This window comes from Dermacentor silvarum, chromosome 11 (assembly GCF_013339745.2).
Source record: "Dermacentor silvarum isolate Dsil-2018 chromosome 11, BIME_Dsil_1.4, whole genome shotgun sequence".
NCBI classification, from domain to species: domain Eukaryota; kingdom Metazoa; phylum Arthropoda; class Arachnida; order Ixodida; family Ixodidae; genus Dermacentor; species Dermacentor silvarum.
The window spans coordinates 3607740-3633392 of record NC_051164.1 but is presented as its reverse complement, the minus strand read 5'-3'; the positions used below and the strand labels follow the sequence as shown (position 1 = coordinate 3633392).

Genomic DNA, 25653 nt, shown 5'->3' with positions numbered 1-25653 from the left:
ATGTATGCAAGACTTTGGCTGTTGTGCCATCTATAGGGAATACAAAGTACAAGCAAGCATTCGTAATCTCTTGCCTCTAAGATCTGGCAGCACATGTGGCTCTAGATTCCTGCTAGTCCCTAGATTTTCTGCTCTTTTTTAAGTAGCGACATCTACCTCCGTCGGCCGCCATGTTCTGCCTAACCTCCTGAAGCGGTGTATCTGCTTAGATAGCATTCGTCTGTCAACGGCCGCTGCTGCACCACACAAGTGAAATATATGCTTCAGGCATGGGGCCAGACAACCAGGGGCCGTATTCTGAAACGTTCCACTTCGTTAAAATTTCTTTTTTGCTTTCAGGCACGTGATGATTGGCTGTTTTAGCAAAATTGGATGAGCTGATTGGCTGGTTGAGCCCAACGCCATTCAATTTTGCTAAACCAGCCAATCAGCGCGCGCCTGAAAGCGAAAAAAGAAATTTCGCCGAAGTGGAACGTTTCAGAAAACGGCCCCAAATACAAACCCAAAAGCAGCTTAGTACTGCGTTGTTGAGGCCGAAAGCAAAATTTGTCTTTACGGCAACGCCTGCCACAAACTTGTATTGCGGTCGGTATTGCGCGACCGCAATACAAGTTTGCTCGCAGCAGCATGCAAGTGACTGCGAAGAACAGTGTTAGGAAGAACATGGTCGCCGAAATGACCGCCGACCAATGAGATTTGTCGGCGGTGCTTCAAAGCTTGTCGCTACTTAAAGAAAGCAAAAAAATATCTAGGGACTTTACCTGTGGCTTGCCACGCGTGCTGCCAAATCTCTGAGGCCTTGTACAGCGAGTACAGAGTCTCTCGTTAAGCCTAAGCGGCAAAAATAAAAAACTGCTCTCGGAAACAGTGCCGAATGGTCAGAAGTACTTTGCTCTCAAAGTGTTATGGCAGAAATTTAAAGCAAATGCAAGCATCAGTTTGGAACTAATGGGCCAAACAGTGCATCACAACACTACCTTTTAGCACACAGCCCTGAACGCTGTGCTTAGACTCGTAGCCTAGGCTGTGCTGCCAAGAAATTTAGGTCAGTGAACCGGGCTTGTTGGCATTCATCAGCCTATTTTTATGTCCACTGGGCAGGCCTGCAATTACCCCTGTCTTGTGCTAGCTGATTCCCACTTGCAAGTTTCGTCACCCTGCCTCGTTTTCTGCCGTCCTCCCTTCCCTTTGCTCCCATTCTGTAATGGTTATCTACCCTAAGCATTACATGGCACTGCCCAGCTCCATTTCTTTTCTCTTAATGTCAACTAGAATATCGGCCATTCCTGTGTGCCCTCTGATCCACACTTCCCCTCTCTTTACATTGTGCCTAACACGTTTCGTTTCATCGCTCTTTGTGCGGTCCTTAGTTAACCATGTTCTCGCACTTCTTTGTTTGATTCATAATTACTACAGCACAAACAATGAAGACAAACAACAGAGTATAGAGCTGCATGAAGGTTTGCCATCTAGTGTGCAAAATAAACCACTGTGAGGGAAAGCCACATGTCACATGTTACGAGTATTATATCAACAAACAAGAACATGAGATGTATTGCATCAAATTACCACTAAGAGGAAGACAGCGAATAATACTGTGAATTAACTACCTATAGCTGCCACTGACTGCATATTCTACAGTACCGCTGCATTTGGTCATTGCGTGATCATTCTGTGTGTTGGAGCTCCCTTCCCCCTTACTTCATAGTCACCATTTCGCGTTCTAGTTTTAGTAATTCAGTATTTCGGGCAATCTCCACAGAGTATGAATTGGCTAGTCTATATGGCCTTATAATAGTGTGCATAGTTCCTTCTCTTAGTTTCCCCAACTGGGGGCATCCTTTCCTTAGAGCAATCGTGACCGCCATATAATCGAATAAATACGGTCAGAATTCAAAGCAAATGGCTTAACATTTCTGCTTGAAACTTTGCACATGTGTGTGCTTAACTCGACAGTAGAGAGAATCCAAGAGGTGTCAACTGTTCAGTGCCACAGCTTGTGACAAAGGAGTCCTTTGCTGCAGCCCACTGAACTGGAGAAGCCACCTGCTGGTGGTGTCCCACTGTTTGGGGGCTCCAGCCTCTTTGGAGGTGAACTTAGGAGCCGCCTTGGAAAAGCCAGCATGCCAAAAGGAGGTGAACCTGATGCTTCCTTGGCTGCTGCCATTGCAGATGTAAGTAAGGAGTGATTTTGTGCCTACCATATTGTGTTGGTTTCTTATGGAAGTTGTTATACCAAAGTGCCCAGCTGTAGTTTTCAAACAGTCATCGAAACCCCTTGCTCAGCTATAAATCAGTGTATTCAAAGCTCATAAAATGAGGTATTTCTCAGTGTTGTCACCCTGACCAAGTCATGCTGTCACTTCATGGACAGCAGCTCCCAAGGAGCAGGCATCTCGGCAAACCTTCTGAGAAATTGGTCCATGGAAAAAGAGGCACAAACCCCCAAAAAAAGTGGTAGTACTAATTGGTACTAGTAGTACTCTTGCTTGACTATGTTTTGTCATGATCTAAAACAAGTAGTTGCGGTTCCAGCTCACATTACAGAAATGAAGCAGTCAGTCCTTGATCTCAATTTTTGTCAAAAGCTTTTTCAACAATACTTCTGTCAGCACCACAGATGGGATCTCCGATCACAAATTTATTCATGTAGATATATTTACACGTAGCTTGCACCAAAATACTTGTCCGTCATCCAACAATTTTCTTGATTTTTTGGGTACGGATGACGTTTCAATTATTGACACGCTGCATTTTTCTGTAACAATATTGATGTTGATAGATCTACAAGACAGGTTGAAGACTACGGTTTTGTATTGTGTAAAGCTGTTTGTTCCTTTGCAACAAAAAAAAGGTAAAACGCCTTAACCTCTGGATAAGCTGCAGGATCATGCGAGAGACCCGTGCCGCGCTTCGGTGCTGGCTGGGTTGGCAGTGTTTACGCTGCTTTCCTCACCCTATTGTTCGTTTCACTCCTCGCCCGTCAGCCTGCCTTGTCCCACTTTCACTCTTGCGCTCAAGGTGAAGCTAGTGAAGATAAAGAGAACTATAGAGGAGCAACTTTGCCACTGATGCTCAGTGCCTTTGGGTGGAGGTTTGTTATAATATTATTTACGATAACATAAGTGCAATAACATTACCATATTTTCCGTTCTATAAGTCGCACCTTTGTATAAGACGCACCTCCCTCAAAACGGCAGTTTTTCCAAAAAAACAAGAACAAAATGTGTATAAGTCACACGGGTGTATAAGACGCACTTGTTCTTTCGATAAGCGATTAAAAAAAGTTCCAGTGACGTTTCGCTCCATGAACGCGGGTCATGCGCAAGCGTATGGGTTTCCACTCCAGGCGCATTTCTGCCGTCGTGGTAGTCACGATGTTCCGTATAAAGTCCAAGGGTGATAACATCGTCCCCGTGTGCTGTACGCTCTATGTGCAAGTGAAAGCGTGCGTCGGTGAGCGAAATCGCGCACAAGGGAGGAAAGTGGGAAGGCAGCCCGGGAGGGAGGGGTGGGGGCTGCCTGTACTCTGGAGAAACTGCGTAGTTTGCGCAGCGGCGCATGCCGTATCTTCATAGCAAACTGCGGATGCGACGACTTCGTGGTCGATCGACTCGCGGTCGGCCTACCGCTGCTTGCGTTGCTGCACCATCCTTTTCACACGGCGCTCGGGAACTTGATCACGAGAACCCGGCACCTCGATAGCACGCACAGAACCCATAGCAATTAAGTCAACCAGCGCGCTTCACTTGGCCATAAAATCGGATGCGGTTTTGATGGATGTTTTTCCTGAAAAAACGTACATAGGTCGCACCGTTCTATAAGGCGCACCGACGAAAAATTAAGAAAAACCACGTCTTATACACCGGAAAATATGGTATGCTGAATGTTTTAGAAATGTTTGATGAACCAACCCAGCTAATGCTGCAGAAGCCTGAGCAGCTGTTGTGAGTATTCGTTGTGTTAACTTTTAATATTGCGGACTTGAGAAATGATTAAGACAAAGCATGTTTTACAAAATTGCAATATACATCTATTTGTTATAATACAATGGATGTGTAGCAAGGCTACACCGAATGGTTTCGGAATGTTCAGTAAACTTGCCCAATTAATACTGGAGAAATCAGAGTAGCTGTTGGGAGCATTCATTGTGTTTTGGGAACTTCTTTTTTTTTTGTGAACTTGCAAAGTGATCAAGGCTAGACATTATTAACAACATTGGGATATACATTTATTTCTTTGTATTTTAGTGCAATAACCCTATGCTAAATGTTCTGAATATTTTTGGTGAACTTTACCCAGCCTATACCGGAGAAATCTCAGCCGCTGTTGTAAGCGTTCATTTTGTGTTGTGATATTGAGAAGTTATCAAGGCTAGACATGTTATGATAATTGTGATGTACATTTATTTATTATAAGTGCAATAAAACTAGTCATTTTTGGAAATGTTAGAGTAAAGAAATCCTACTTTGGATGCCGCTTTGAGTCCTTGAAAAACCTGTGACAGGTCCTGGAATATCCTTAAATCTTTGCCTTAGAAACCTGTACGAACCCTGACTCCTGCCGGGGTGTCTTAGCCAATGGACACCGCCACTCCTGACATGGCGTCACAGCCAGTGGGAATTTACCTGCCGTTTTGCTGCTACAGATGCCGGCTTTTTTGCTCAATGAGCCATTTGACACTTTCACATACATTGTCTCAAAGATGAGTTGCTTTCTAAATTGCATCACGCACATACCAGGTTTTTTGGCCAATCACTCACACGGGTTTAAATGAATTGCCACAAAAGTTTTCCCGCTTTCTTTCTGATTGGAAACGATTCGTAGACCAGCTACGAATATCTGGAACTGTAAATAGAAACGTCAGCTATTGCAAGAGTTTTCCTAATCATTTGCTAATCCTGGTTTTGTGCACACATTAAACATGACGGCCAATTTGCTGTGCACACACCCTGTAATATCTTATCTCGAAATAAGCTGAGAAGGCATTCTTTCATTGCTACTAAACCTAAATGAAAAGAAATCATGTGGCATAGATGATTTTCCCAGTGGCTTTCTTTATCGGTATTCTGAACTAGTCTCCGTGAATTTGTACGTACTGTTTAATGTCTCTATTAATCAGTGCTTGTTGCCCCATGATTGGCTGACTCCTAGAGTTGTACCAGTGTTTAAAACTGGTGATAAGCTGTGTGCCAGAAATAAGCACATGCTGCAAATTATTAGAGCATATTATAGCTAGCCACATATAGACTTTTCTAGGAGGCAACCCATGTTTTGTTCACTCTCAGCATGAGTTTCATTGGAAGGTATCAACAACTACATAATTATTAGTTGTTTGTGACATTGTCTATGTAGTAGACGTTTTTCAAACCTACGCTATTTTTAAGAGTTATCTAAAGCTTTCGACTGAGTACCATGCTATTTGCTGATTGAAAGGTTGAGACGTGGTCAGCCAGACAGTTGTTTGCTAGATTGAAAAATATTTAAAGAACTGCACGTAGTTTGATGTAGACGGACATTTGTAGATAGCACAATTTACAGGTATTATCTGAGGTTCCGCAGGGTTCGGTCCGCGGAACGGTGATATTTCTTAATGATGTAAACGGTATTGCCAATGACATTCTATTTCTTATTTTCTGGCATTTTAAGTGCCAGAATCAGTTCTGATTATGAGGCACGCCATAGTGGAGGGCTCCTGAATAATTTTAACCACCTGGGGTTCTTGATGACTGTCTTAAAGTGAAGTTGTTTACTGACGACTGTGTGTTATATTCTGTTGTGAAATCGATATGCATCCTGTCAATCAATCCTAAACAAGAACTTGGTGTGAACTTGCAGACTGGTGCGGGAAATAAAAAGAATAAGGAACATTGCTTTCCTAAGACTGTACGCGTTTCTTGTATGGTCAACAACAACAGCTGCAAACATTAGCAAACTTACCGTCCTGCAAAAAAGTGCTTTACACCTAGCCTGTAAAGTCCCATATCGCTACCACACTGCAGACTTGTTTAAGAAGCACCACATCATTCAGGTGACATCAATGTATGATTACAAGCTATGCCATTTATATGAACTCGGCTTGCTGAAAAATAATGATGCCATGACAAGCCTAGCTAAGCTAGAGAAAAACTTTCTTGCCTATAGTATACGCCATCCTGAAGTGTGGTATGTTGCCAAATGTAGAACCAATTACGGAAATCAAATGTTAAAATTTCAATTGCCTACACTTCTAAACCACATAATAAAAGAAAATAACATTGACATATCTAGTACATCACCAAAACAACTGCGTTTAATGTTTGTATAATGATGTGATACGGTGATTTCCTTTTTCTTTATGACTGCTTTGTAATCCCCTTTTCAAGTGACGTTTTCTATCTCGTGTAAGTGTTTCCTCTTGGACTGAAGGTTTCACCCACCACGGAGATCGTGGCTTCTCCGTGCCCCATGAAAATAAAGTTTTGACTCTCTCTCTCTCTCTTAGTAGGTTGTACTTCCTTAGCCACACGCTTTTATGCTTCCCCGTGTGCTAGAGGGTCAGGGCTCCCCAAGCTGTTCTTACAGCTTTTACCTGTTCTGCTCGTAACTTTTTCTTGTTGCGGAATGAATTCAATTCAATTCAATCTATCTCCATTACAGCTCAAGAGATGCCTGTGGTTCATACTTATAGCATCCGCAGTCAGCCCCTTGAAAGTGTAAATGCAAAATATTTGGGTGTCATAATTACCAGTAAACTTTTCTGAAGTATCCACGTCGATTATATCGGCATTAAAGCATTGAATAAACCTGGTTTTCTTTAAAGAAAGTTGTGGGGATTGAGGGAGGCGCCGGTGCCATTGCACGGGCTTCACCTGTTCTGCCATCCCTCGCCAACCCCGCCCGCTCCCAACCGGTTCCAGTGGTGGCGCTCCGCACATGGTGGTTTGCGGTTAGGGTGGGGCGCTGACATTACTACGCGGCCGCGTTGGCTGCTAGTTGCTGAGCGTGGCTCTCTTATCTCCGGGACCGGCACAAGGCAAGTACACGTCCGCTTTGTGACTAGGACGTGAGCATGGTGCCTTTGCCCGTGCGGGGAGCGCGTACTCGTGCTGATCCTTTCCTGACGCCAAGCCGAAGAGTGGTGCCTAGTGCTCGCGCGAGGTCGAACCACGCCGAGCCGCACTTGTTGAAAGCCCAAGCCGAAGGAGATTGCCCGAGCTCTCGTGAGTTGACCCATTGGTTATCGCCAGAGCAAGTAGAATAGCCGCCGGACTTTTCCTAGCGACACGTCCCAGCTTAAGCCTGTGCGCTCGCAGCAACGTGCTATAGGCGCCCATGTCTGTATTTTTGCCCTTGGTGCGGGACCCCTTTGGTTCCCCGCCGCCCAGACGTTTGTGCAGTGCTGGTGTCGACGGATTCTATAAAAGGTTTCCGTTATCTCAAGGCATTACTGTGTTTTTGCGTGCGTCGCTCGGTAGCCCCTTGCGGCCTGAGCTCGCGCGCAGTGGTGCTGGAGGCGACGGCTGACATGGCCCTGTGATTCGCTAAGCTCGAACCCGCGCTGGTTGGTCTCCTGTGAGACACCAAGAACCCACGAAGTTAAATGTGTCTCCTAATATCAAGTTCGAAGCATATAATTTCTTGGTTTGCCCAGTGCTTGAGTACGCTGCAATAGCTTCGGATCCTTTTCATGTTATCAATATTGCAAAGTTGCACCGCATAGAGCTTTTGGCTGCTTGCTTTATTTTATCAGATTATAAATCTACGTCATTGGTAGCCAGCATATTTAAGTGACTCCACCTGCTACAACTTCACCGTAAAATTGCCAGATTAAGGTTTTTTTTGTGGGCTATATCACAACAATGTCGCCTTAAATTGTGAAACTTGTTTGCTGCCTGCGCACATGAGTTCTTCGAGAACTAATCACGCCTATGCTTGGCACGAACGAAGCCGTCCAAGCACTTTTTTTTTCTCGTTCGGTCAGTGCCCAGTGCTGCTGCAGTGTGTACGGCTGTTCATGCTTTTGAACATTGTCTACTAACATCCTAACCCTCTCCTGCTTGGACAGCTCTTGCTGCGTGCAGTACATGTAAATAAAGAATGTGGCAGCAATGTGTGATGTCACCGTTCCTCATACTTCAGAGCTTCATAGAAGCTTGGCGTCCACAGGTGTTTGTCATATACCTTTGTACGTGCTCCATTCTCGCCGCTTAGTTTGCGTTGAAGTAATACACGGCACGAAGGTTGTGGGTTCATGGTGTCTCACAGGAGACCAACCACCGCGGGTTCGAGCTTAGCGAGCCACAGGGCCACGCGTGCGCGACCGCTCGCGCGCGAGCTCGGAGGCCGCAAGGGGCTACCGAGCGACGCACACAAAAACACAGTAAAGCCCTGAGTTCACGGAAACCATTTATTGATTGCGTCGGCACCAGCACTGCACAAACGCCCGTGGGGCGGGGAACCAAAGGGGTCCCACACCAAGGGCGACACACACCAATCCCACACCAAGGTCCCACACCAATAACAGGCGCATATAGCACTCACGGCGAGAGCACAGGCTCAAGCTGGGACACGCCGCTAGGAAAAGTCCCGGCGGCTATGCTTCTAGCTCTGGCCAATGGGTCGACTCGCGATAGCTCGTGCAATCTCCTTCGGCTTGGGTTTTCAGCTAGTGCGGCTCGGCGTGGTACAACCTCACACGAGCACTAGGCACCGCTCGTCGGCTTAGCGTTGGGAAAAGGATCAGCACAAAGTACATTATGTGGAGTAAAATCTTTAGCGATTTGTTTTCCCGTAGTCACCTCTAAAACAGTTGCAGTTCTGCCTGAAAGGCGAACCATCGATCGCAATAGCAAATGCGTAGACAGCTACACGAAGTAAGGACAATAGTTGTATCAGCTGTATAAACTTGCAAACATTTGCCCTGCACGGGCAAAGGCACCGTGCGGGAGCTCCGGTCCTAGTCACAAAGGTGTCGGCGGACGAGAGGAAAGCATGTACGTACCGTGTGCTGGTCCCTGAGATAAGAGAGCCATGCTCCGCCGCTAGCAGCCGACGCGGCTGCGTAGTGACGTCAGCACCTCACCCTCACCGCAAACCACCGCGTGCGCAGTGCCACCGTGGGAACCGGTTAGGAACGGGACGAGGAAAAGGCAGGGGATGGCAGAACAGGTGAAGCCCGCGCATTGGCGCCGACGCCTCCTTCAATCCCCACAAGGTCACTTCGCTCGCTGTTACATCCGCGCTTGCTTCCGTCAGCATTTTGTCAGAGTGTGTTCGTGGTCGTCCAACTGTGATTATTTCATGTTTGCCTGTGCGTGCTGACACCATGCTTGATAATCTACATAGTTGGCAAATGTTTGCAAGTTTATACAGCTGATACAACTATTGTCCTTACTTCGTGTAGCTGTCTACGCATTTGCTATTGCGATCGATGGTTCGCCTTTCAGGCAGAACTGCAACTGTTTTAGAGGTGACTACGGGAAAACAAATCGCTAAAGATTTTACTCCACATAATGAACGCACCTCCTAACTTAGCGCATATCTTTTGCGGAAGAAAGTGCGTTCATTATGTGAGTAAATACGGTATTTAAAACGAGCTCAATGTTTTTTTTTTTTTCCATTATTGAGAAGGAAAAAAATGACACAGATAATGGCCAGTGCGCTCTTAGTATGATGCTCTATTCCTATCTTCATTTTCTGTCTCTTAACTGGTTTCGTTCTGACGCTTACAATTCTGCAATAACAGCTGCATCAAGGTAAAAAAATAAATAATAAAGCCTGCTATAGCATTCGGTAGTGTACGGCAGATGGCAGAAACGCGCAAGAGTGGTCCTTCCACTAAGGTGCAAATATTTGAACGGATAATCATCACGGTATCGGTGAACTAAGTCCAGGAGCCAGCCCTCCAATTGGCAGATGCGCACGCCGCACAGCGCTACCACTCCCACAAAGGGGCATGTTCCGCAGCGAGCTAACAAAAACCTGGACCGAGCAAACCCAGAGAGATAAAAAAATATGCTTCTGGAAACTTCATATTACTGCGCACGTCCGACTGGAGAACACACTGGTACGCCAGTGACACTGAAGTACCCCTAGTGGTCAAAATTAATCCGCATAATGATATTGTGGTTTTGCCACATAAAACCCCAGATTTTTTTTATTTTTAAGATTCCAAGTAAAGTTTGCCTGCGTAATAGAAGTAATCATAAAGTAATAAGTAGCAAGCTAGTTACCTTTTTTTCCACTGTTCAAGACATCATTGTGACTATCCTGTTTTCCCTTTAGACATTTCTAGGATTGGTGTCCTAATAAGGATCACTACACATAAACACATTTGTGTTTTTTCTTCTTTTGGCATTGCAATCTAAAATTTCTATGTTAAATAAAAAGAATTGCTTCATGTGTGTTGTTATACTATGCGAGCACATTTTGGTTTTCCTTGCTTGCACGAACAGCCGCCAAGTCGACTTCGGGACACAAAGGTCGTATCAGCGAGCTTCGACGAACCTGCTGACAAGAACAAGACTCTCATAAGTGCAACCAAGGTGAGAGTTTGTTTCATGAGCGTGCGTGAGGATTCAGTTGAATTACAGTAAACTTCCTTTAATTCGACTCCCATTTATTAGATTTTTTATTTAGTTCGATCCATACTGAATGTCCCAGCTGGCACCCATACATTTTGATGGGCCAAGACTTTCATTATTTCAACATTAAAATTGGCTCTGACCCAAGCTTGATTGGTCAGTGCACACATTATTTACCCCACGAGTGATCCATGTCGTGAGCACAAGGGCTTCACTTGCTTAAAATGCCAATTTTTGGCTTGCCCTTATTTAGAAGTGAAAATTGCAGGTCACAATGAATGATTGACCATATTTACCTTATTCTAGTGCATATCTTTTTATTTGTTTTTTTTTTAAGGAAAATGGGTCTGAAAATGATTGCCCGCACGTCCCCTTTCTGGGCTCTGTGGTGGGCGGTTACCATTGCCACCGAATATACCAAGGTTTCTATGGCAAATGCTCCCCCCCCCCCTTCTAACCCCTTCAAGATTGTCCCCTTTCCAGCAGCCTTCCAGTATATTCTGAAAGAAAATGAGGACATTTTCCCAAGTACCCTGTTGTTCACAGTGAAGGAAACACAACTGTACGAAAACTGTCGCCCTTCCTAGTCACTAAATGCCTAGCGAAGCACGATTGCACCTGGCTACAAAGCCTCAAAGATGGCAAGGGGAGACCTCCTCCTCAAACTGACAAAGAAAGAAGTTGAAAAGCTCGCCGAACTCTGCAGTATCGGTGACATTAAAATGACAATCTGTGCGCATCAATCGCTCAACACAAGCAGGGGAGTAATATCAGAAGATTTCCTAAGCCTTAGTGGCGAAGAGCTTCTTGAAGAACTACAAGAGCAAAATGTCATTAAGATACAGAGAATGCTCTGGCAAAATGACGAGCAGATTCGCATGAAACACATGATACTCGCATTTGGTACCTGTACTGTGCCCAGTTCACTTGACACAGGATATGTGAAAATCAATATCAGACCCTGCATACTGTACCCGAGGCCGTGCTTCAAGTGCCAGAGGTTCGGGCATGCGTCGCAATCATGTAGAGGCAAAGAACCATGTGCGAAGTGTAGTGCCAACGACCATCCCTCTGACAACTGCAATGCTCCTGTGCCAATTGCAAGCGAGACCATCCAGCTTACTCACGGAGCTGCCCTTGCTAGAACAGAGAAAAAGAAATCATTGCAATCACCATGAAGTAAAAAAAGTATATTTCTATGAAGCAAGGAAGAGGCTAGGGCACTTACCTCAAGTAAGCTATGCCACTGTAACGTGGCAGGGGGCATAGTGAAAGGAAACAGTAAAGCGCCGACCAAAAATGAAAAGATTTCGGCTTCCATATGAAAGCCTTGTTCACACACACAAAAAAAGTGGCTCGACGAGGCGAGCTTATGTCCGTTTTAGTACATCACCAAGGCACTTAGCGTATGCCTGTGGAAGATTGCCATCGTTCCTGTTTAGCATTTTTTTTCATAGTCCAGATAAGAAGTGATTCCAGATACTGACGAGAACACCAGTTTTTTTCTTTTGCGATGATGTTGGCCTTGGCCTAGTCAACCTCATGATTAGAGATTGCCATGTGTTCCGTAAGTTAGTTGGAGACAACGCTCTTCTTTCTGACGCCATTATGTGGTTTTTCAGTCTTTCCAAATTTCCACTCTCGCCGATATAAACATAGTCACAGTGTACGCAGGGAATTCTATAAACAATGCCTGGAAACTTTTCATATTTCAGCCGGTCTTTCACGTGCACCAGATCATGCTTCAGCTTATGGGTGGGAACATGCACAATGTGTACATCAAATGTCCGCAGAACCTGTGCCAACGCCTCACTGATCCCTGGCACATAGGGGACGGCGGTGTGGGCTGCGCCGTGCTTGATGAAGCACTGTTGCATATGCGCCATTCTACAAAGTAAATAACAGGGTACCCTCAGCTTGAAAGTTCGCGGTGCACCTTGAACAGTTCAGAGGCATCTTAGTTGATGACCGTGCCTTCGCAGAATGAAAAGTTTTCAGGTGTTGTTTACAGAATTTCCTGCACAGGCTGTGACTATGTTTATATCGGAATTTTGAAAGACGACTGAATGACCACATGAATGGCGTCAGAAAGCAGAATGTTGTCTCCAACGCACCATCAGGGCAGGCCATGATCATTTTTGGGGGGGGTGCCCGCCCGCGGTGCGATTTCGCTTTAGAGCTGGTACCAGCTAGTATACTCCCGTAGAGCTGCACAGATGCAGCCAGGCCAAACCACTTTTCCTGAGGGGGTGTTGGCAGTTCGCCTGGCTGCTTGTAACTGCTACTCGGGAGCAGAAGGGTTGCACGCAGGTGTTATGCCCGATGGAGAAGAGATAAGACTGACAGCACGGCAAACAAGGATTTAATATGAACAAAAGCGGGAAAAGCATAAGGCGCACAAAACTAAAGGCAGAGCTCAACAAACATGCTCACTCAACAACTAAACTATGACTCAGACTAAATACACAACTCAACTAAAATATTCACTTAACCATTATAACCTCCAATCGCATACAAAACTACCAAAAAATGCTCATATAAACAAGGAACGGCTATACACTCTATCTCGTAAAGTGGACTGTCTCAGAGCCTAGCTCCGTCTTAAAGTCTCTAAGTCAGTCTTAGCCCTGACTCATATCAAAGTCTGGCCACCCTAGACTCGGCCTGACTGCACCTCAATGCAGAAATGATGGTTCTTACAGACCGTCGGTTTGAAGCTCTTCTCGTCGAGTCCACGTCGTATTCGTTCGAAGTGTCACTGATGCCGTAAGTGCCGACGACTCGTGGTTTCGTCGACCTGACCGAGTACGGGGCTGGTGCCCCGGTAGCAGCCGCTGACGGGGCAACTCCCCGGTTAGGCTTAACGAAGCGTTCTTCACCCTCCGTCTATCTGCATGGTGGCCCGGTGTCCCGGCGATTATCGGTTGATCTGGCTCGGCCGAGGAGGTGGGATTCTTGCGAAGAATACCGGAACGACCGTGAGCAGCAGCAGCCGGTCCCAGGAGCCTACAGCCACAGCTGGGCCTTGCCAGCGTCACGAGCTTCGTGGCCGTGCTCCCCGTACTCCCATCGTCAGAGTGTAGCCGAGGAAGCGACCTTACAGTCTGAGAGTTTTCAAGAACCATGATTTGCGCAAAGCTGCTGAACATGTAAGGGAAATATGGTCTGACCAAGATAATCTGTTAGTGAATGTGACACCTAAGTATTTGTATTTAATATTTGTATTTGTATCGGTAGTGGCTGCTATTTTTGTGCGATAGAACCATATTTCTTTCTATATATTGTGGGCATTTATTGTGCACTTCTTCATCATCTGTACATTATCATCATCATGCGTGTGCCCCTAACCTTCTGTGATCATCAGCGGCCACCAGCGCGATCCCCATCTGTTCGCTGGTCTTCATGGTGAAGATGCTGAGGACTGGCTGGATGATTACGAGCGCGTAAGCTCTGCTAATCGGTGGGATGCTCCCCACAAGCTCTGCCATATCTCGTTCTACCTGACCGGTGTGGTGAAGACCTGGTTTTTCAACCATGAGGTTGATTTCACCGATTGGACGAACTTCAAGCAGCAACTACGGCAAGTTTTTGGCACGCCGGCAGTTCGCTCCGCCCTTGCGAAGAAAACTCTGGATGCTCGCAAACAACACTCCGGCGAGTCCTACACATCGTACATCGAGGATGTGCTTGCACTCTGTCACCGTGTCTATGTTGCCATGGCTGAGTCAGACAGGATACGCCACGTTCTTAAAGGTATTGGGACTGTGGCCTTCAACGCGCTCGCCGTCAAGAACCCAGCTACCGTCGCTGACATCGTCTTGACATGCCAGCGCCTCGACGAGCTCGAGTCCGTACGCTTGCAGCCGGACTTCAGCGAACACCGTTCTGCGGCAGACCCCGACTTGCTCTTGATGATCCGGGCGATCATACGCGAAGAACTTCAGTCACTTGGCTTGTCATCTTCGTTGATGATTCCTGCTCAGCCTTCTGGTGCAGCATTGCGCGACGTCATCAGAGAGGAACTTGCGTCAATGACCTGCTCTGTGAATGTGGACTCTCTGGCCCCTCGCACCGTACCAACATACGCGCAGGTTGCTGCCGCGCCTCCGACTAGTGTACGTCCAACGTTGCCTCTACCCACATACACGCAGGTTGGTGTCGCTCCTCCGGCCAATGTCCCCTCAATACCAATTGAGCCGTCATCGCCCCATCTGACCGCACTATCTCACAGCGCACCGAGCGCCCCTTACTACCCGCCTTGGCGACCGTCTCGTCCTACCTGTTATTACTGTGGTTATCGCGGCCATATATCACGTTTTTGCCGCAAGCGCCAACAAGATGAGCGTCGCGGGTACGACCTGTGTGAACGCGATGCGTATTCTGGTGGGGCCTCTTACCAAAGCTGTCGTTACGCTTCCCCTCCGTACCGTTCCCCATCTCCGCCCACAACGACCGATACGCCGAATGGTTACCGTACCACCAGACGCCGATCACCATCGCCCTTCCGCCACTCCTCGTCACCACTTCGGCCTGCCTCTTTCACCTCTGACCGCCACCCGGAAAACTAAGTAATGCAGTTTTCGGAGGAAAAACTGCATTCACCGACAGGACTACAATTCCTCCAGCGCGCCCGTGATGATGTCCGTGTTTGTTGAAGGTGTGCACGTTGAAGCTTTGGTGGACACCGGTGCGACTTTATCTGTTATGCATCCCGATTTGTGTAGGCGTCTCAGGAAAGTTACAACGCCTTATGATGGACCCGCGCTTGTTGCAGCTCAAGGGAAAACAATCCGCCCTTCCGCGTTTTCTACAGTGCGTGTATTCATCGATGGCGTCGTCCACTACATACAATTTGCTGTGCTGTCGCCCTGCTCCCACCAGCTCATTCTAGGATGGGATTTCCTTGCCTCTGCTTCTGCTGCTATATGTTGTGGGCAAGGTGTCGTACATATGACCGACACCGACTTCGCTAGGTGATGAACCGCACCAGCCACTTCGTCTACTCACTGCAAAAGATACCGAGCAACCCCCAGGCTGGCAGCAAATTCTGACCATCACGTCCGACGCCATCGACCATGGCGATGTGTTAATGTTACCTTGTGCGCGTTGGCTCACAAAAGGGATAGCCATTGTTTCAGGCCTAGTTAGGTTTGATAATGGTTCTGCGCTTCGAGAAGCAAGGAACACAACACCTGAGAAAATTCTACTTCCTAAAGGCACCACTTTGGCATGCGTTGCTGATTCCGAGCCTCTCTCCGTCGTTCCCCTCAAGGCTGCTCCCTCTGAAATCCCTCCTGCTGGACATTCTGCCTCTACCTTCGCTCTTGCTGCTGTAATCAGCTCGGACTTGACCCCTTCACAGACGCAACAGCTCCTTGCCTTGTTGAAGAAGCATGAAGGTTCATTTGACGCCCATTCTTCGACATTGGGACAGACGACCGCCACAGCTCATCGGATTCAGACAGACGGCAGATCCATCGTGTGTCGCCGGCCGTATCGTCTCTAGCTGAGCGCAAAATTATTGAGCAAAACGTCGCCGACATGCTGCAATGTGAGATAATTCGCCCCTCTGCTAGCCCTTGGTCGTCTCCCATTGTTTTGGTCCGAAAAAAAGATGGCTCCGTGCGTTTCTGTGTAGATTACCGAGCGCTCAACAAGATCACGCGCAAGGACGTGTACCCCATGCCTCGCATTGACGATGCCCTCGATTCCCTGCAAGGTGCCGAGTACTTCTCCAGTCTTGATCTGCGTTCAGGTTACTGGCAAATACCGATGCGCGAAGCCGACAAAGAAAAAACAGCGTTTGCAACCCCAGATGGTCTTTACGAGTTCAACGTCATGCCCTTCGGCCTCTGCAATCCTCCCGCAACTTTTGAGCGCATGATCGACACCGTTCTGCGTGGCCTGAAGTGGAAGACCTGCTTGTGCTATCTGGATGATATCGTTATTTTCTCATCGACATTTGCACAGCACCTGCAACGTCTCGACGAGGTTCTCACGTGCATAGCCAGTGCTGGTCTTCAGCTCAACACCAAAAAGTGTCATTTTGCAAGCAAGATGATCAAGGTCTTAGGTCATATTGTAAGCAAGGATGGTATTCGACCTGATCCTGACAAGATTTTGGCGGTGCTTCACTTTCCTCGTCCAGAAAAGACCAAGGACCTACGCAGTTTCCTCGGCATCGCTTCCTATTTTCGCCGATTTATTCGCGATTTCGCCTCTATAGCTGCACCTTTACACCACTTACTTCGTTCTAGTGCTCCCTTCGTGTGGTCACCTGAATGTGAATCTGCCTTTGACCAGCTAAAGGGCGCCCTCACATCCGAACCTGTCCTGTGTCATTTTGATGAGACTGCTCCCACACTCTTGCATACGGATGCTAGCGGCCATGGCATCAGTGCTGTGCTCCTCCAGCGAGACAACTCTTCGCGTGAGAGAGTCGTTGCGTATGCCAGCCGCGTGCTCACACCTGCCGAGAAGAACTATACCATCACCGACCAGGAGTGCCTCGCTGTCGTTTGGTCCGTCCAGAAATTTCGCCCTTATCTCCACGGTCGCCATTTTACCATCGTGACGGATCACCACGCCTTATGCTGGCTTTCCACACTCAAGAACTTGTCAGGGCGTCTTGGCCGCTGGATTCTTCGTCTCCAAGAATATGACTTTGAAATCATCTACAAGTCTGGTAAGAAGCACCAAGACGCAGACGCTCTTTCTCGCTGCCCGCTTCCTCCAGCCGCACTCATCAATGGTTCCGCCACCGCCTCCAGTGACGCACTCACTGACGTCTCTTCTACGGCGGTTTTGTCCTTCGCCACTCTTGATCATCTCCCTTCGCAAGACCATGCATAATTTTCGTCTCAACAACTCGCTGACTCGTACTGTCGCCGTATTATAGACCACCTTCGTGGAGCTTCGTGCCCGCCTAACGCCCGGATTCGTCGACAGCTGACACAATTTAAGCTGGAAAACTCTGTGCTGTACCGCCGCATCCACCATCCTGATGGACGACGCTGGTTGCCCGTGCTACCTCGTTGCCTTCGTGCACGTGTCCTTCAGGCCTTTCATGACGATTTGACTGCTGGCCACCTTGGCATCCAGAAAACTTACGACCGCATAAGAAGTCGCTTCTACTGGCCTGGCCTGTCTACCAGCGTGGCGAGATACGTCACTTCCTGCGCCATTTGTCAGCGTCGCAAACGTCCAACATCAGCTCCTGCCGGACAACTACTACCAGTCTGATGTCCTGCGCAACCATTTGAGGTTGTTGGCATCGATCTATATGGGCCACTTCCCATGACTCCCGCCGGTAGTCGATGGATAGTGACCGCCGTCGACCACCTGATGCGCTATGCCGAAACAGCCTGTGTAAGTTCAACATCGGCTTCCGAAGTCGCTGCCTTCATTCTTCAATACATCATCCTGCGCCATGGCGCCCCTCGTGTTCTTCTGAGCGACCGCGGAAAGACATTCCTTTCCCAACTAGTAGGCGAAGTGCTCAAAGCCTCTGGCACCACTCACAAGACTACATCAAGTTATCATCCTCAGACCAACGGCCTGACTGAGGGGTTTCATCGTACGCTCTCTGACATGATAGCCGCCTATATTCAACCCGATCACAGAAACTGGGACACAATTTTGCCATTCGTCACCTTCGCGTATAACACCGCCGTTCAACGCACAACCGGTTACTCGCCATTCTACCTTGTTTATGGCCGTTCACCCAGTTCCTTTCTTGATGTTTCTTTCTTCTCTGCCCCTGTCAGTTCATCTCGATCTTCCTGCAAAGAATATGTTTCCCGCCTCGTCCATTGTCACCAGCATGCCCGCGTCAACACCGCAGCCATGCAGCGGGACCACAAGGATCATTATGACGCATATCATCACGTAGTATTCTACCAGCCTGGCGATGAAGTGCTGCTCTGGACACCAGTTCGCACTCCTGGGTTGTTGGAGAAGTTTCAGTGTCAGTTTATTGGCCCCTACAGGGTTCTGGAAATGACTTCTCCAGTTAATTATCGCGTGACCCCTGTTGTTTCCTCAACTGACCGCCGTTGCCGCTCTACCGAAGTGGTCCACGTTTCTCGTATGAAGCCCTTCACGCGGCGTTCCCCGTACCTTTAGGCAGCGGCCAGGATGGCCGCTTTCGCGCGAGGGAAATTAGTGTGGGCATTTATTGTGCACTTCTTCATCATCTGTACATTATCATCATCATGCGTGTGCCCCTCATCTTCATCGCGTGTGTGGGCGCATCATCATCAGCGTGGACTGTCGAAGGCTGTTCAGGCTGGTTGTGGACGCCGCCCTTCTTCGCCGTGTCGTCTCCCGGGCTCAATAAAGGTCCGACCTTACTGTGACGTCACAATATTCTTATTGTTACATTGCAGTGTGCGAAATTGTTCGATATCAGAGATAATTTGGTGTAAACAGGTTCAATATACAGTTAAACCTGGATATAACGAAAGTCACAAATTCCCGAAAAACTTCTTTATAAAGAGGATTTCGTTATATGCAGGTTCAACGTGAAAATTCGAAAAAAGAAACGCTTATCGTATTTACTCGATTCTAACGCGCCCTTGATTGTAACGCCCACCCGTTTTCCATTTTCGTAGAAGCACTCATCCTTGGAATGTCACACCAGGTACTGGATGCGTGGACGCGTGTCATTTTGCACAAGCGCGAGGCATCGTAAACGAAGAGCAAGCGTCATGATGGTGTCGCAGCGTCGTATAGTGTTACAGTAGAACCCCGCTGTTACGTTCCCGGGTGCTGCGTTTTCCCAGCTGTTACGTCGTTTTTGGTCGGTCCCGGCACAGCTCCCATAGAACCCAATACATTGGTAACCCCGCTGTTGCGTCGCAACTGTGGGACAGTTCCCGCATCATATGTTGCAAACTGCCACCCCGTGCTGGCATGAGCGGCCATTTTGACTTTTCGTGTCGCTTGGCTTGGTAGCTTGACGATGGCATTGGCCGCCCAAAGTGCCGGGGGTGCAACTGTGACGTATTTTCGGTTTCCGCCAGCAAAAGTATGGCCCTTGAGATCCGTATTTGCTATCTAAAGATGGTGTCTATGACGCGTTATGGCCCTAAAATTGGTTTTGGCTCATAGATGTTCCATATAAAGTCCAAGGGCGATAAAGCAGTCGCCGCGCGCTGTATGCTGTATGTGCGAGTGAAAACGTGCGAGGGGAGCCGACGACCGCTTCTAAATCTCGCGTGCGCAAGAAAGAAAAGCTAAACATTTCGACAGAATTGCCTGTCTGGTTGGAAAAATTGATTAAGACTTAGAGATTGACTCCAACCAAATAAGGAAATTTACTAGCCCGACGTTTCGGAACCAATTCGGCTCCTTCTTCAGGGGGTATTCTTCGGAGGTGGCGGTGTGCCACTTTTAAAAGGTCCGTCGTAACAAAGGAGAGGAAGGGGGAGAGAGCGTAAGGTACGGAGACACTTGGCAGGGCACCTGCTCTAGACAGACAAAATAGGTGGTGGGGGTGGGGGGGGGGGGGGGGCTTCGGCGTCGCTGGTCGGCTGGGTTGACCGATGCTGGGCGCCCTTTAGTCGCGGGAATGCGTTGACGAGAGACAGGGGGGGGGGGGGGGTGGACGAGTTGTTTTGGTGTTGCTGACCTAGAGCGGGGGGGTCCTTCTTCCCTTCGTCGCGTCTGCAAGGCCATGAACATACAAAGAAGGAAGAATGCCCTTCACGCGGTTTATATTATCCGCCGTGTTGTGAATGTGCCAAGACTCGAGTAGTAGCCTTTTTCGCCAGTTTATCTCTGTTTGAAGGATTTGGGTTTCTTGGAAAGAAATCTTGTGGTCGGCGTCTTGGGAATGTTCAGCGACGGCGCTGCGTATTCGGTTGAATGTTCTGACGTCGTTTTCATGTTGTCTGATTCTTTCTTTTAGATTTTTGGTCTCCCTGATGTACGACGCGGGACAGTCGGCACAGCTGATTTTATAGACGACGCCTTGAGCTTTTTCTTTTGGTGGACGGTCTTTTGGTTTAGGAATGAGGATATTCAAAGTGTTCATCGGTTTATGCGCGACTTTGAGGCCTTCTTTTTTCAATATTCGGCTGAGAGCTTCGCTGGTACCTTTGACGTATGGGATGGACACTCGTTTCTGTGGTCGAGGGGGAGTTAACGGTTGGAGGTCTCGTAGTTTGTTTTTTCTTTTTTTGTTGTCGGGTTGTTTTTCTAATGAATTCCGTTGTATAGCCGTTCCTTTTGAGTTCGTTGAGAACCATTCTCCTTTCTTTCTTTTGATCTGATTCCAATGTGCAATGAGTTTCGACTCTTTTCAATAAAGAATTTACGACCGATGCCTTGTGGTTTGCCGGATGGTTGGATGCGAAGTGTAGGTAGCGGCCTGTGTGGGTTGGTTTTCGGTAGGCTGTGAATTTTAGATTGCCAAAAGTTTTCCTCAGGTACACGGATGATTGCTTCTGTATCGTGAAGGAGTCGCAAGTCGAAAACCTGCAGACCCATTTAAATTCCATAGACCCGGATATACAGTTCACGTCGGAGCGCGAACAAAACGGATCGTTACCATTCCTAGATGTACAAGTTACACGAACCAACGGCAATCTAAAATTCTCAGTCTACCGAAAACCAACCCACACAGGCCGCTACCTACACTTCGCATCCAACCATCCGGCAAACCACAAGACATCGGTCGTAAATTCTTTATTGAAAAGAGTGGAAACTCATTGCACATTGGAATCAGATCAAAAGAAAGAAAGGAGAACGGTTCTCAACGAACTCAAAAGGAACGGCTATACAACGGAATTCATTCGAAAAACAACCCGACAACAAAAAAAGAAAAAACAAACTACGAGACCTCCAACAGTTAACTCCCCCTCGACCACAGAAACGAGTGTCCATCCCATACGTCAAAGGTACCAGCGAAGCTCTCAGCCGAATATTGAAAAAAGAAGGCCTCAAAGTCGCCCATGAACCGATGAACACTTTGAATATCCTCATTCCTAAACCAAAAGACCGTCCACCAAAAGAAAAAGCTCAAGGCGTCGTCTATAAAATCAGCTGTGCTGACTGTCCGGCGTCGTACATCGGGGAAACCAAAAATCTAAAAGAAAGAATCAGACAACATGAAATTGACGTTGGAACATTCAACCGAATATGCAGTGGCGTCGCCAAACATTCTGAAGACGCCGACCACAAGATTTCTTTCCAAGAAACCCAAATCCTTCAAACAGAGACAAACTGGCGAAAAAGGCTACTACTCGAGTCTTGGCACATTCAGAACACGGCGGGTAATATAAACCGCGTGAAGGGCATTCTTCCTTCTTTGTATGTTCATGGCCTTGCAGACGCGACGAAGGGAAGAAAGGACCCCCTGTCTTTCGTCAACGCATTCCCGCGACTAAAGGGCGCCCAGCATCGGTCAACCCAGCCGACCAGCGACGCCGAAGCCCCCCCACCCCACCCCCACCACCTATTTTGTCTGTCTAGAGCAGGTGCCCCGCCAAGTGTCTCCGCACCTTACGCTCTCTCCCCCTTCTTCTCCTTTGTTACGACGGACCTTTTAAAAGCGGCACACCGCCACCTCCGAAGAATACCCCCTGAAGAAGGAGCCGAATTGGTTCCGAAACGTCGGGCTAGTAAATTTCCTTATTTGGTTGGAGTCAATCTCTAAGTCTTAAGCAAGAAAGAAAAGCATGGACGAAGCGTGCCTTCTTCCGTTGCGCTCGAGGCGCCGGCGAGGGAGCGAGAGGGGGAGGGATAGCGGGCTGCATTGTACTGTACTCTGACATCAACTGCGTACTGCGCGGCAGCGCGCAGGCCGTATCTTGACAGCGATCTGCGTAGGGGCAGAGTCTAGGCAGTGTAGGTGCGTCGGAGGCTCGTAGCTTTGTGTGTGCTGTGTGTTCTCCGCGCTCAGTTTGCGTTGAAGCAATAGACAACAGCACGAAGGTCACTTCGCTCGCTTCTGCAGCGGCGCTTGCACAGGCTGCCAGCATTTGACAGCGCGTGTCTGCGCTCACACCGTCTGCCAGCGCGTCGGTAACATTAACTGGAAAAGGATAGTGCCGGCTTGGCGGGCAAAGCCAGTTGCAGCAAACGGCAGGATCAGGTTTGAATAAAGGGAGGGGGAAAGGTCACGCCCGCGGCGGCACGATTGCTGGGTCGAGGGATGCAGGCACGCCTCGCACACACTCGCACGCACGCACGCACACATGCGCTTGCTTCACATTCTGTCGCGGCGGCGAAGGTGCTTCCGGTTGCTGCTCACGCCAAAATGACAAAATTTGGGGCGAAATGTCTAGGTTGTCGGCGGGGAAAATTCGTTATTTCGAGTGGGTCTCCTGCTGCCACTTAGTTACGTAGAGGTCTCAAATACATGTGCTTCTATGGAGTAACGGCGGGGAATAGAAAAACATTGTTATATCCAGGAATTCGTTATATGGAGGTTCATTATAAGCAGGTTTAACTGTAGTCGGGTTCGACAGTAGTTCCCTTTGTACTTGATACTCTTAACTATGGATTATTTCTTGTTCTTGGTGTTTCATGTTCCTGTGTTGTGACTGCATGATCAAAGGTATCATTAAACACTCTGAAACCTGATTTGTTTCCACTGAGCTTATATCATAGAGATTCACGCTTTTCTCCACAAATGTCTGCCAAAATCTGAACACAGTCGACTCACGTTACAACGGACCCTCATTATCCGACAAAAAATGTCCGTTTTTTCCGAAGTCCGTAATATCCGAAACGCCTCGCTTCTGAAACTTTGATCGCTATGTCTAACAACATTACTGCTAAGAGTGAGTGACGAACTTGAGAAACGTTTTGCCCGAAAAGCAAAGCATCAGTTGTGATAGCAAATTAGTAGACAGCTATACGAAGTAAGGATAGTAGTTTTATCGGCCGTATAAAGTTGTAAACATTCGCTTGCTAACTAAATTAACAAACAAGGTGTCATGCGCGCACAGGTAAACATGAAGACATCTCGCTCGATGACCGCGGGAACTCGCTGTCAAAACGCTGCCGTCAGGAAGCGCAGCGGCAGCAGCGAGCGAATTGACCTTTATGCTATCTCTCGCTTCAACGCGAGCTAAACGTTGAAAGCACAGCACATACGAAGCTACCGTCACTGAGTGCACTTTGTCCTTTCAAGATAAGATCGCTTTCAAGATACAGTGGCTGCACTGTATCTCTTGCGGCCGCGACCCCATGTGCTTCATGCACGAAAGAGACGGCGCGCTTCCACCCCGCCTTCCTCCCTCGTGCATGCGCGTGCTAGATATTGAGACCGCAATTGTCCGCTGACCCTTGCAAGTCTGTTGGCAGCCCGTGTCAACCCGGTAGAAGTATGTTTTGTACGCCAGATTTTGAAAAACAATTGCCGCTAATTTCGTCCACTGTAGCCAATAGTCCGTTCTAGTCCAATAGTGCGGTCTGTTAAAAGTGAACTTCGTTGCATTAATAAAATAGGTAGAGCAAACTGAGGTAGAAATATGGTCCGTTATATCAGAAAATCTGTTGTACAATCTTCTAGTAGATCTGGGCTTGTTGTTATGGGTTCATAGTTACTACCATTGTGCAAAACACCAAGAGTATTTTTGGTCATACAGTAAAAGCTCGTTAATTCGAATTTCACGGGGACACTTAACGAGTTCAAATTAACCGAAATTCGAACTAACGAAAGTGATTAAAGAAAGCCACATCTGATGTCAAAAAAAAGGTAGAGCACCTCTAGGTACATTTATTTGCAAAAAAAGTCCGTAATGGTTTTCTGCTTTTTGCCTCTGAAAGCGATTGCTGCCGCTTTATCTTCCAGAGCTCGAATGAGCCGGAAAGCATCGTCTTCGCCTTCTTCGAAACTGAAGAAAAGCCAGGCGTGATTTAGTCCGTCCATCAACACGTGCCAACGAAGGTCGTACCGGTGTTTCACCAACATCATCATCATCATCTTCATCATTCGCGTCGTCATCGTCCACGGCTGGGTTTTCGTCTTCGCCGACGACTTGGGCGATGATTTCATCATCGGTCACGGCACCGCACACCGCCGCGCAGCTGTCGACATTCACGTAGTCGCCGAAGTCCACATCGCCGAGCACATGAACCGCCGAGTACATGAACCGGAGCGCGGACGTCCTCTTCAACTTCATTTGCGTCTGCGTTAAGGGCTCCGAAACCACAGTGCCGGAAACAATTCGCAATTGTTTCTGTGGTTACCTGATTCCAGGCACGCACAAGCATGTGCAGGGCTGTGAGCAGAGTGACGGTGTAGCTCTTCTCATTATCGGAGCACAGGAGCAACTTGTTGAGAACGTGGCGTCTATAAAAGCTTTTCAAAACTTTTATAACGTCCTGATCCATAGGCTGAAGAGCCGCAGTGGTGTTAGCCAAAAGAAAAACCAGCTCAGTGGCTCTCAACTCGACTTCCACCTTGTGCGCCGAGCAGTTGTCGACGAGGAGGAGAATCTGCCTCTTGCCGAGCTCAAATTTTCGGTCGAGTTTCCTCAGCCACTGCTTGAAAAGCTCGCCCGTCATCCAGGCCTTCTTATTTGCTGCATAGTCGGCCGGTAGCGTGCGGATGTTCTTAAAACATCGAGGCTTTTGCGACTTCCCTATCACAAATAGGGGGAGCTTCTCGGTTCCAGTCATATTGGCCCCGAGCAACACCGTCACCCGCTCTTTGCAATGTTTGCCGCCTGCGCACACATCCCCCTTGTAGGTGATCGTTTTGTCCGGCAAGAGTTTAAAAAACAAGGCGGTCTCGTCGGCATTAAAAATATCGGATGGTGCATACCTGTTCAGGTGGTCTAGTAGCGCACCATTCCGCCACACGGTGCAGGTTTCCGCGTCTACGGCTTTGGCTTCGCCGCACACACTGCGGAAAACGAGGTCGTGTCCACCCGTCCGAAGCGGCGAAGTCGGAGACGTTCAGACGTAGCGCAAAATCAGCCGCCTTCGCTACAATGATGGGGCCACTCAATGGGATATCCTGGCTCCGTTTTTCCTTAATCCATGCGAGCAACGCTGCCTCCAGGTCCGGGTGCTTTGCTGTACGAATTCTCTTCCAATCCTTGGCGAAAGTTTCAGCCGCGTATAAGTCCTC

The 25653-nt window shown here is 48.0% G+C and overlaps 1 protein-coding gene across 4 annotated transcripts in view; it reads left to right on the top strand.

Annotated features, from left to right (window-relative positions):
- The window catches only part of LOC119432389 (WASH complex subunit 2), a 545737-nt gene that overhangs the window by 429979 nt on the left and 90105 nt on the right, over positions 1-25653 (top strand). For all 4 annotated transcript variants that reach the window (XM_049658605.1, XM_049658606.1, XM_037699556.2 and 1 more), the window contains 2 exons: positions 2025-2174; positions 10437-10526. In XM_049658605.1, coding sequence (XP_049514562.1) covers positions 2025-2174; positions 10437-10526 — 240 coding nt within the window. The remainder of the gene's footprint in view (positions 1-2024; positions 2175-10436; positions 10527-25653) is intronic.